Genomic DNA, 13,614 nt, shown 5'->3' on the forward strand with positions numbered 1-13,614 from the left:
TGGAGAAGCAAATTTCATCCGATCCGTCTGAAATGTGGTACATGAAGTTAGTATGTGATCTCTAATGACCATTCAAAAATTGTGATCTCTAACAACCGTGCAAAAATTGGTCCACATCGGTTCATAATTATATATATATCCCCCATATAAACCGATCCCCCGATTTGGCTTGCAGAGCCTCTAAGAGAAGCTAATTTCATCCGATTTGGTTGAAATTTGGTACGTGGTGGTAGTATACGATATTTAACAATCATGCCAAAAGTGGTCCATATCAGTCCATAATCATATATAGCGCCCATATAAACCGATCCCGAGATTTGGTTTTGGAGCCTCTTGGAGGAGCAAATTTCATCCGAGTCAGTTGAAATTTGGTACATTGTACTAGTATATGGCCGTTAACAACCATGTCTAACTAGGTCCGTATCGGTCTATAGTTATATATATAGCCCTCAGATAAATCGATCACCAATCACACAAAAATTGGTCCAGAGTTTGAACCAAAAAAAAAAAATATAGAGACCGATTCTCCTAGTCACCCACAATTAAAACATATTCCACACATATTTGTTTATATGATTTATTAAAATGATTTATGATTTATTAAAATGAATAAGTTTCGTTCTATTATTATTAATTATTTAGTTTAATAGAAGTAATAATTTTATAATAATGGATATATTTCTAATACAAAATTTGTAGGAAAATCTATTTTTAAATTTAATGCTTAAGGACTATTAAAAATAACATAAAGATTCATTGAACATTAAAAAGTCAAAAGTAGTTAGGGAACTAAAGAAAATCGTATATCATAAAATAATACAAAATATTATTCGAATTAAAATTGAAAAATTATTATACTAATGACACGTATATAAATGAGTACATAAAATCAATTTCTTAAAATTATATTGCAAATGTTTTATTTATTTAAAGTTTTACTATGAGATTACATATACGCAAATTTATTGTAGAAATGTTATGGAATATATGCACAACCTCTTAAACATTTTAGTGATAGAGAAATTAAAATACAGATTTTTGTTAATAATGTCAACTGAAACTTGTTATAACAATTTATATATAAATAACATTGTCAAAGTTTCTTACTTTAATAACTTGCTAAATGATAATTCATAGAAAATATTTAATATAATCTTAAATTATTATTAATAAAACCTTAATAAAGCTTTAAATTGTATTGTAAAAATTTGTAAATACAAATATATTTACTCTATCGAATATATTATTCTATATCATTACACTTGGAAATATTTTATAACAATTTTTTTCTGAAATAACAATACTTTTTATTTTTATATTTATTTAACACAATTTATTTGCATTTTTTGTCTTATTATTAAATTATAATATATCATATATATATATATAAATATGGGGGAAAAACATGAAATAGTGTATATAAAGTAGTTGTGAAAGCTGCTATGTTATCCATTACTATGCCACAAAAATATCTTCTAAGCTGTGCAATTATTTGTGTATGGGTGTTTTTAAAGCTTCTAGATGGTGGTTCTGACAAGAGGGGGCGTGAAAAAATACTTGAGATTGACATAATCTATCGTCGAATTTTTGGCATACTTTTGATTATCAATTTCACTTCATCTCTAAGCCATTCTTCCCAATTGTCCTGCAAAAAAATATTTATTTATATAGGGTTTAGTAATTTTTTAAAGAGACAAACTTTTGATTTATTATTACGGAAATAATTGATAATGAAAATTTGATACGATTTGCCTGAAACCGGGAAAGTGATTTATATGCCATATTTGTGGCATACGTAAACATGGCATGTCGATAACTATGACGGTAACGACTCAGACTACAGACTTGTTATTAACCGCTTTCAAAATTTTATTTTCGCAGCAATAATCGCCTAACTGTGTCGGAATGATTTTGTAATGTGTAATGTTTTCAGAGATATTTTTTGTGATTGGAAAAATTTTGTTCTAAGCTCAAAAATGTCTTGTTCTTAAACTATGAATGCAAAATTTGCTTAGCATAGAAGATGTATTTCTTGACGCAAATTTTTTTGCTTTAACCAAAAGTTGATAAAATTTCCAATGAAGGCGTTTTGTCCTTAGTGTTAGGAGATTCAATTTTGAAATGGGTATTTTTTATCTAAAAACAAGTATATACGGATTTAGTTTCGGCCGGGCCGAATCTTAAATACCCACCAACATGAATCAAAAAATTTAATTGTTTCTGTAGAAAACTCTTTGTCAGGTAACTTGAAAATACATATATCGAATTTCAGGTGGATTTGATGACAGATACTCTGCCAAGCAAGCATATATACCAACATGGAAATCGAGAGACTTAACACATGGGGGTTATAGCAAAACATGGACCGATCCACACCATATTCGCTACACCTATTTACTGACCGAAAATACTTCAACATTTTGAATTTCAGACAAATCGCATAAAAATTGGGATGTCTACACACTTAAAAGGTCAAATCTTGAGATCGGTCTACCATATGGTATATGAGATAAATACCAAAACATGAACCGATACACACTATATTCGGCGTACTTATGCGTAGACCCAAAATATTCTCCAGATGGAGGCTAAACTGAACCTTGGATCGATCCACTCCATATTCTGCACGTCTTTTTATGAACCCAAAATACCTCTAGATTTTAAATTTCAGGTAAATCGTATAAAAATTGCGGTGTCTAGAAGTCCAAGAAGTAAACTCGCGAGATCGGTCTATAAGGAGGCTATACCAAAACATGGACCAATAAATAGCATTTTTCACACACTAGTTTGTTATCCTAAAATACTTCTAGATTTCCAATTTCAGAGAAATCGGATAAAAACTACGCTTTCTAGAAGCCCAAGATCGGTCTATACCAAAACATGGATCGATACACACTATTTTAGACACACCTATTTGTGGTCCTAAAATACCTCTAGATTTCAGGCAAATCAGATAAAAACTACGGTTTCTATAAGTCCAAGTCCCCAAATCTGGTTTTTGGTTAGGTTAGGTGGCAGCCCGATGTATCAGGCTCACTTAGTCTAAAGGCGTTTTCGATTCGCAAAAAATATGTTGCCTTGGTGTTACACTACTTTTTCCCTAATTGACATTTCGCCCAAATGATAGTGTAATTCTAAAGTTATTGTTAATTTATAATATTGTGAGGTATAAAGGATCCAAAATCTATGACAGTGTCCTTGATATGTTGCAATCAATTTCGAGAATGTTGCACCTTTTTTTCCAATCGAAATTGCCATAAGTCCATTGTGTCAGTCCATTGTGATACCACATTGGTGAACTTCTCTCTTATCACTGAGTGCTGCCCGATTCCATGTTACGCTCAATGACAAGGGACCTCCTTTTTATAGCCGAGTCCGAACGGCGTTCCACATTGCAGTGAAACCACTTAGAGAAGTTTTGAAACCCTCAGAAATATCACCAGCATTACTGAGGTGGGATAATCCACCGCTGAAAAACTTTTTGGTGTTGGGTCGAAGCAGGAATCGAACCCACGACCTTGTGTATGCAAGGCTGACATGCTAACCATTGCACCACGGTGGCTCCGGTTTATATGGGAGCAATATCAAAACCTGGACCGATATCGCCCATCTTCGAATTTGGCCTGTGTGGAGACAAAAGACGAATCTGTGCCAAATTTCAGGACGATAGTTTTACTGTTGTTTTTGATCTCAGCTTAAAGCCATGAATTGACTAAACTACAAGTGTAGCTTAACCAACAGAGGAAAAGTATGCTTGTCAAATTTATTTGGGCAAAGTCCTATAGACTGCAAGATGTTTGGATGTACAGCTGTTTCGGAATTACCACATTCCTCATCAGCATCCTCTACTTGCAGCAAAACTATCAACCAATTCTCAGAATAAATTCGGGTAATTCACTCAACCCAAAGTGAAATACACTTGAACCTTCCGAAAAAGGGTTTAATAGTCGGCTACTGCCTAAACAAATTTGCAAGCATATCTCTTTTCCTTTGCCAAACTCAAATCATCGATTTGTATTTAGTTGGCTGGGTTTGTTTTTGAGCGTGCTTCCTCTATCTTCATTTGTTTTGTTTGTTATTGTTGGCTTCTCTTCAATCGTTATTCAATCTGTTGGTTAAGCTACACTTGTAGTTTAGTCAATGCATGGCTTTAAGCTGAGATCAAAAACAACAATAACGATTGAAGAGAAGCCAACAATAACAAACAAAACGAATGAAGATAGAGGAAGCACGCTCAAAAACAAACCCAGCCAACTAAATACAAATCGATGATTTGAGTTTGGCAAAGGATAAGAGATATGCTTGCAAATTTGTTTAGGCAGTAGCCGACTATTAACCCCTTTTTCGGAAGGTTCAAGTGTATTTCACTTTGGGTTGAGTGAATTACCCGAATTTATTCTGATAATTGGTTGATAGTTTTGCCGCAAGTAGAGGATGCTGACGAGGAATGTGGTAATTCCGAAACAGCTGTACATCCAACCATCTTGCAGTCTATAGGGCTTTGCCCAAATAAATTTGACAAGCATACTTTTCCTCTGTTGGTTAAGCTACACTTGTAGTTTAGTCACTGCATGGCTTTAAGCTGAGATCAAAAACAACAATAACGATTGAAGAGAAGCCAACAATAACAAACAAAACGAACGATAGTTTTTTTACTTTAAATATGGCATAATTGATACTTGATAGAGTATCAAATACGTAAAACTAAAATATAATAAAAATTCTCGGAATCAGTGTTGATAATGTTGACACTTCTGCACTTTTTTGGACACTTTTTGAGTAAAATACGTAGCATGGTACCTCCGCGACACATTAGGTACCTTTTTCAACCATCTTTCAGTTCATATTAATCAATTCAATCATCCTATCCTCTTTGTAGTATTTCTCTCAAATAAAATAGAAAATATTATTTGTGAAAGCCTGTGTGGAGAAAATAAAAGACATAAGTGTGAATCCGAATGAGACAGACCCGATGTCTCGATTTTGCTAGATATGATCATCATCAGCTTAGTCGGCTTAGCTTTGAATGCCCATGATTCTACCTAATTTTCGTTCTCAATGCATCGATGGTTCCAACTTTCATGAAATAGTCATTTGTTTCAATTGTAGTCCTTTTTCATACGATGTACTCGAGAGGTACACGGGGTTCACTTATCATGGCGGATCTCTTTCAGAAACAAAAACGAAAAGACCTCCAACAAACTGGAAAAAAGTACCTTCAGACTTAAAAGGGTACTTATCGAAACTGATTCAGTACAATTTCAAGAATGATCTTTATCAACTCTGATCGGAATCATTATTGTAAAGATAATGTCTTTTGGAACCGGACAAGCATTTTTATGTTATATCCGTCCATGTTTTGATATAACCCCCATCGATTTGTCTGTTATGAGCATTTAGAAAATTTTAAATCCGGAATTTGATTGAAATCGCTGCATGGCTTTGTATAGACCCCATGGTTAGGTTGGGTGTAGTAGTAACTAGTTATTTTAGCTACACTTAGGACCGGTTATTATTATTTATCGATAAAAAGCTGATCGTGTATGAGAAATTGGCCATTTGACTGTATGATACTACAAGCCGATTTTACGTTTAGTTTAAGGACAATGATTCCTTATATATATATATGTTATAGTCTCCATATAAACTATTGGCCAGATTTGACTTCTTGAGGACGTCGCATTTTTCCGATTTGCCTGATATTTAGAAGTTATCAGTAATTTATACACGTAAATGTATACATTTTATATTTTGACCTATATGCTCTATTTGATTTCTTGGTAGTCTTGACGCCCCAATTTTTATCTACGAAGCCCAAATTTTATTTTAGAACCATGAAGTGTTATGCCAAAGTTGATTTATATGGGTCCATGGCTTGATATAGCTCGCATATGTTTTTATATCGCACCATACAACCTTGTCATTCATTACCTTTGGTTTAGGCTACCATATAGTCCTTAGATTTTTCGTTTTTTATTGATTTATTTATATTGGTAAAAATTCAAAACATTAAAAAATATATATCCCTCGACGAATTCGCAAAACTCAAAATGTTTCTCCATCTTTATTTTCTGAACCGCTATAATATATAATACGAAATTTTCACAAACTCCTCCTATCGATAAGAAATATAATTTGTAAACATTTCATTTCTAAAGACGTATCGGTTGGCGAGTTATTGGCAATACAAAATTTTGCGTTTTGCGAAATCGTAAACCAGAACATGGGGATAATTAAAGATCAATCGTTTTCCACGACCTTACATCATTATCAAATATTTCCGCATTATATATTTTCTACAAACATAAAAAAGTATTTCAATGAAATTCAAATACATTACTGTGTATGTTTTGTATTAGATGTTACAGCCTTCACCATACAAAATACTCAACAGCGACAAAAAAATGTTATAACAAATCGGTGCTAAGATGCTTGCATTTGTTGGTTTTAATAAAGAAATAAAAAAGCTTTTTAATAAAAAAAAACAAAAAGAAAATTAGTAAAGCTACTTAAAGACAATTGTTAAAACAAAACAAATAGGTTATTATAGCGGATTGTGTAGTGGCTCTTGGATAGCATACTCCCGGTTGCCTTTTACCACAAATGTTAATTACAATTTATGTTGTCATTACAATTGAATGCCATGGTTGGCGGTGCTTGGTGAAATGGGATGTGTAAAAAGCAGGTGCTAATGGCCTAAACGACACGTGAGTAAGCAGCTAATGTGAAGTGCTTGGATGAATGGTTCTCTTCGTTGGTTGTTGTGGCGTATGGCGTTTGGGTTAAATAGAAATGCAATGAATGCGGCTGCAACCGTCTATTTCGGCCAGTTAAATTTTAAAAGCATACTCCCCCAAGTGGGTTGTCTTCAAATGTTTTGTGTATTTCTTCTACTTTCTGTTTGTAATTCTCGTTAAAATGTTGTTAATCGTTTGCCTGAAAAGGCTTTTAGCACTTTGTCATATCATTCACATTTTTTTCTTTTACACATATGAAATTGTAGCTAAGTGGAATGATATGGGATTTTTTTTTAATTGTTCATGGCTTTAGTTCTTGGTTTGCATTATTCCTTCATTTCATGGGGTACCCATTGCCATAGTTTTAATCGTTATGTAAATTATCTTGGTATTCATCATATTCATCTTCGTTTTCATTTTGTTCTTCTTCCTCCTCTTCTTGTTCATAATCACTGGCATTATTACTTTCAGGACCCGTAACATCCGGTAAATAATCTTTGTGTACTGGTGTTGATATTACAGTTTCCTAAATTCAGTACGATGATGAAGATGATTGTTTGTTTGGTATTGAGGTTAGACACAAAAATACAAGAAAAATTACAAAAGTGTTAGTAACTATAGTTATTACAACATACAATAAGTTAAAAAGACACAATTTATTTATCAGCATAAATTTGTTAACCAAAACCAATCGGAAAAAGGGAAGCTTGGGATAATGGATGTGGTATAGCATTTTAGCTTTGTGGAAGTATTGGTTTGTTTCTTTATCAATTGTAATCCTTAACGCATGCTAACCTTAGGTGGTCTCCAACCACAGCCTGGTAATGGCAAACCATCAGAGCCCAATGGGCAGGGTGCATCTAAGCCTGGTACACCTTGTTCGCCTTTATCACCACGATCACCTTTGCGTCCACGTTTACCTGGTGGACCAGGATCTCCTCTTGAGCCCTTTTCACCTCGGGGACCTTCTTGACCGGGTATACCATCGGTACCCTTTTATTTTATATCATGAAAATTGTTCATAATATTTAAAATTTTATTTAAATTTAGGTTAGTTATATTTTCAGGGTATATAAGACAACATGTAGAGACGAAAAGAAAAATAGAAAAAGGGGTTTTAGAGACCATTTAGACATGCAGCAAACATATTTTTTATTATAATACTACTTTATTTTTTTATAATATGACTTACCGGTAGACCTGGATCTCCACGTTCTCCCTTTAAGCCTGTTTCACCTTGAGCACCCTATAATAGAATAATATCAGAATAATATTTTTCATCTTTTCTTTTCAGGAATCTTACACTTACCTTCATACCATCTAGACCAGGAGGCCCCTATGTGAAATAAAGTAAATTGAAATAAAAAGAAAAAAAAACAACAAATAAATAAACGTCATAATATAAAGGTAAGCTAAATAATATTTAAATAAAATTATAAGGAATTGAGATAAAATTAATTTTAATATTAAAGCAAACAAAATCAAGCAATCAAAAATGCAATATAAAAAATTGAAAGTGGTTAGTAATTATGATTATATCAAACCTCCACAAATAACCTCGCTTAAAGTGGGATTATTCGATGTCCATAATTAGTCGTTCTCATATGGTACAACAATTATGCCGTCTCATTCAAAATATTTGATTTTGCTATAAGAATAACCTCTCAAAAAAAAAAAAAAAAAAATTAATCGGGCACCCTAAATTGTTCAAATCTCATGCATATTAATAGAATAAACTCTGCAACCAGCATCATTCTTTCATTGCAGTTCCATGTTTTTAATTATTTTCTCTAAAATTTTTTCCAATTAATGTCTTAATTGAGTTGAAAAAAATATTCAATTAAAAATTTAATTGTTCAACAAATTTTTTATAATTGAAACAAAATTAATGAATTTTTTAATTGGATCAATTAATGTGTTAATTGACTTTCAATTAATCTTTTAATTGATACTATAATTGCTGTTATTGAAGACATTTCAATTAAAATATTAATTGGATCAATAAATTTCGTGATTGAATCAGAATTTTTTTTGTGTGTACTCAATGGAATCTCAAGAACCAAAAAATGTTTTCAGGTGTAAAATATTAAAGCCATCGATTACGTTAAAAATTCGTTCGTTTTTTAACTCAGCTGCTCACAGTATGCCTGAACTATTTGAAGATGTAAGAGAAATTCCACATTTTTCCATTGTATGGTCTTCAAAACAGTCTGATGTTTTGAACATACTCTTAAGTCTAAAAAATTGTGAGCCACCATGGTGCAATGGTTAGAGTGGCCTACTTGCATAGCAATACCCGTCTTGCACTGGGTCCAACCCCAGTTTCGACCAAACATCGCTAAGTTTTTCAGTCGGAAGTTCAGACTTAGCTATAAAAAGAGACTTACAGTGACTCACAAAAGTATTGTTTTTTTTTTGCTTTTTTGAAATCAAATGTATTTTTTGTGAACATTTTGTTTTAATTTTTTGATTTAATGTTTAGAATTAATACAGTGAAGTTAATTTCTTGACTTTTTATTTACGTTTTCCTTTTATGTATGTCCATGGAAACATTTCAATAAAACTATTTAATAAAAATGTTAAACGGTTTACAAAAAAATACATTTGAGTTCAAGAAAGCGAATATACTGTACTTTTCATTGAGCTAAACATAGTATAAGGTAGTACTCATTAATAAGAGATATGTCTTACAAATCGAATACGCTTCGCAACGCAAAATCGCGTTCAAAAATGGGAGCTATTTTTCGAAACATTTTAAAGATGTTTTTACTTGAAATATAGCATAATCTACTGAAGTCTAGTCTGAATTTGGAAATTTAAGTTGTCGTTAAGACATAACGATAAGATAAAATGAATAAATTAAAATTTTTTCCAAGAATCAAGTACGCAAAACTTAAATTTAAGAGAATTTTGATTTTTTGGCTCGGAATTAAAACCAAAATCATTAGTGTAAACACTAAATCTTCGGAACCGGTCATGCTTTTTCTCGGAGTATATTACATTGGGCTAAATAGTCAAAGTAGGCCTGAAATAACGTAACGTAATCTATTTTAGTAATGTCGAAAATACTTCGAGTTGTTGAAAACAGTGGTCATAATTCCCAAAACTGAATTGACTATAAATATGTCCGCTTTATTGATGGTCTTTTCCAGTTTAGTTTAGTATTTTCATCCTTTATTGTATATATAAAATCAAACTCATTATGTTTTTTATTTTTTTATATCTTTCTGTAAAAAACTCATCACTTTATTGAATAATGCAATACACAAAAGAAAAATGTTACTTGTATGCTCATACTTTATAAATATATAATTTAATTTGCTTTAACTAAAGGATAACTCAAGTCATCTACTATCCTTGTAGGAGGTATGGACAAAACAGCAAAAAAGTAAACTATCAATACAATTCATTTCAAATAAAATATGAATGAAATGTTGTACATTCGCAAATCGTAATACACAATAGCTCTTATTTAAAATTTTCTTTTTTCTTACATTTCATTTCATGTTTTAGTATGACAAACATAGAACACATTTGTCGTTTCAGTTTTTATTTTGTTTTCTAATATTCACAAAAGGATTACATTCAGATCTTTCACGAAGAGATCTTTTACTAACTTGTTTGTCTCTTTTTTTTTCAAGCTGGTTTATTGTTCCTATTTTTTTTTCTTGGTTCAATACAAACAAAGGAAGTTCATATGTATTTTACTCATATTTGTCATCATCATTCAAACAATATATATATAAAATAAATCACATTCCACAGATGACAGATTTCTGATTTATAGACAAATTAAAATATATTTTTGTTTTCATTAAGAGAAAAATATGTAGCAGTTTTCTGATTTTTTAATGCATTTATTGTTATCATTGCATGGCATATCATTTTGCGCTTTCCATTACCTTTAGACCAGATACAATATTATTTTCATTGTTAGATGCTGAATTATTAGTAATGACATTTAGTAAACATTTTTCAAAATTAAACATACATTGATGTTATATAAATATTAGTTTTAATTTTTTTTATGTTAGTTATTTTGTGTAATACTTGTACATATGCATGTAGAGATTAGAATATGTTATTTAGTTTCAGGGAAAAGGATGAAATATTTATATAAGAGTTCATGTATATTATAGTTAACATATATGCATATTTATAAATAATATTTGTTTTTGAGGAAAAATGGAAGGACAATATATTCGTAGGGATATTAAGAGTTATTTGTAGTTATTATATGTAAATATTAACAACTTATAGATAAGATTTTATTATTATATATATTTTCTTATTTGCCTGCCAGCAATATAATTGTGTATATTGTTTGTTTTGTTTATTTAAAAATAATCATTTGCAATGAAAATGATATACACAAATCACCAGTTTCATATATATAAGTTGAATATAGCTCAGGAATTTTATGGTGTCTATTTGAACATTCCGAAAAGTGTATGCATAGCTTTCAATATGAGAAGGTGTAAAGGATATACTGAAATTGGCAAATGACAATCAATTGTCTATTTTTAAACCTAGCGAAATTAATTAAAACCTACAAAAAATTAAATATCAAATTTAGGTTTTTTCAGGCGCTCTATATATAATTAAGGACCGATATGGACCAATTTTGGTATGGCGGTTAGAGGGAATATACGAATGTGTACCAAATTTAAACCGCATAGGAGGAATTTTACTCGTCCAGGCGACTCCGCAGGTCAAATCTGGGGACTGATATAATCCAATGTTTGCACGGTTGTTAGGAAGTATGTACTAACATCAATATCAATTACTTGTACCACGTTTCTGGCAAACTTGCTTCGTTCAGAAGTTAGCGTGATTTCAACAGATGGACGGACATTTGTAACTCGTGGTAGAAGAATATTTCTTAACAAACTTGTTAATTTATCTTTTTAAAATATACACTGAGGAAACTAGGAAAGAACACTTTAGTTAAAAAAAATTAGATTAATTTTAGAAAATTTTAACTAAACTGTATTAGAAACGCAGATGTCATAATTTTCGACATGTTCAAGAACAGTTATTAGACAAAATTATTATTTTTCACTTATTAAAGAAAATTACGTAGTATGTAGGAAACAATTGGAGTTCAAAATTGCAAAATTGTCTTTAGTGCCACACGAAGTTCAAGATGTGCGCATTATTGGTAAAATTTACAAATTTTAAGAATTTCTGAACTTTTTTGTGGAAGACACGAATTTAGTTCATCTTTATGCTTCATTTGAGTATGATTTATTCCTCTGTTTTAGTTCATTTAACTAACGTACGCAATAAAAATATAAGTCATGAAAACTTTCTTAACACGTAATAATTCCATGAACTAAAGTAGAATTAAATCGGCTTTACTGAAATATAGAGTTCACTTTTTTTGAGTGTCGATTGATGATTTCCAATGAAGTATATATTTGACTTATAAAAAAAATGAAGAAGTTCGGTTAATTGAGAACTTCGAAAAGTGTTCCAGACTACCAGGGCTATGGAGTCGAAGTCCGATGATTTTGATGGAGTCAGAGCCGAAGTTGCAGAAATATTGCTCGACTTCGGTGAAACCAAAATCTGAAAAACACTTCATATTTTTGTAATTGGAAGTCGTGAAATAAAGCATTTACTGCTTCAATTTCGAACAAGTATAAACGGCCGTAAGTTCGGCCAGGCCGAATCTTATGTACCCTCCACCATGGATTGCGTAGAAACTTCTACGAAAGACTGTCATCCACAATCGAATTACTTGGGTTGTGGTATCTTAAATCGTTTTCTAAATTGTGAGTTAGTCCATACGTGGTATACATTAGACAAAAAAAAAAAATGTGTAGGTAAGTCTTCAAATAATTACGGATCGATATGGCACGGTACGTAGGGAGCCAGAATTGACATATGGGGGTCGCTTATATGGGGGCTATATACAATTAGTGATATGGATCTGAGGGCTATATATAACTATAAACCGATATGGACCTAGCTAGGCATGGTTGTTAACGGCCATATACTAGAACAATGTACCAAATTTCAACTGACTCGGATGAAATTTGCTCCTCCAAGAGGCTCCAAAACCAAATCTCGGGATCGGTTTATATGGGGGCTATATGTGATTATGGACTGATATGGACCACTTTTGGCATGGTTGTTAAATGTCATATACTATACACGTACAAAATTTCAACCAGATCGGATAAATTTTGCTTCTCCAAAAGGCACCGGAGGTCAAATCTGGGGATCGGTTTATATGGGTGCTATATATAATTATGGACTGATATGAACCAATTCCTGCATGGTTGTTGGATACCATATACTAACATCACATACCAAATTTCTACCGAATCGGATGAATTTTGCTCTTCCAAGGGGCTCCGGAGGTCAAATCTGGGGATCGGTTTATATGGGGGCTATATATAATTATGGACCGATGTGGACCAATTTTTGCATAGTTGTTAGAGACCATATACTAACACCATGTACCAAATTCCAGCCGGATCGGATGAAATTTGCTTCTCTTAGAGGCCTCGCAAGCCAAATCGGGGGATCGGTTTATATGAAGGCTATATATAATTATGGACCGATGTGGACCACTTTTTGCATGGTTGTTAGAGACCATATACTAACACCATGTACCAAATTTCAGCCGGATCGGATGAAATTTGCTTCACTTAGAGGCCTCGCAAGCCAAATCGGGGGATCGGTTTATATGGGGGCTATATATAATTATGGACCGATGTGGACCAATTTTTGCATGGTTGTTAGAGACCATAGACTAACACCATGTACCAAATTTCAGCCGGATCGGCTGAAATTTGCTTCTCTTAGAGGCCTCGCAAGCCAAATCGGGGGATCGGTTTATATGGGGGCTATATACAATTATGGACCG

At 32.3% G+C, this 13,614-nt stretch overlaps 1 protein-coding gene across 10 annotated transcripts in view; it reads right to left on the reverse strand.

Moving 5' to 3' along the window:
- Nucleotides 1–1,223: 1,223 nt before the first annotated feature.
- The window catches only part of LOC142222608 (collagen alpha chain CG42342), a 730,115-nt gene continuing 717,724 nt past the window's right edge, over nucleotides 1,224–13,614 (reverse strand). For 4 of the 10 annotated variants that reach the window (XM_075292830.1, XM_075292835.1, XM_075292829.1 and 1 more), the window contains 5 exons: nucleotides 8,047–8,073; nucleotides 7,930–7,983; nucleotides 7,533–7,730; nucleotides 6,341–7,263; nucleotides 1,224–1,645 (listed from right to left, as the gene is read on the reverse strand). In XM_075292830.1, coding sequence (XP_075148945.1) covers nucleotides 7,102–7,263; nucleotides 7,533–7,730; nucleotides 7,930–7,983; nucleotides 8,047–8,073 — 441 coding nt within the window. In that variant the 3' untranslated portion in view covers nucleotides 1,224–1,645; nucleotides 6,341–7,101. The remainder of the gene's footprint in view (nucleotides 1,646–6,340; nucleotides 7,264–7,532; nucleotides 7,731–7,929; nucleotides 7,984–8,046; nucleotides 8,074–13,614) is intronic. The other 6 variants (XM_075292837.1, XM_075292836.1, XM_075292831.1 and 3 more) reach the window with 5 other exon arrangements.

This window comes from Haematobia irritans, chromosome 1, assembly GCF_050003625.1.
Source record: "Haematobia irritans isolate KBUSLIRL chromosome 1, ASM5000362v1, whole genome shotgun sequence".
Classification (NCBI taxonomy): domain Eukaryota; kingdom Metazoa; phylum Arthropoda; class Insecta; order Diptera; family Muscidae; genus Haematobia; species Haematobia irritans.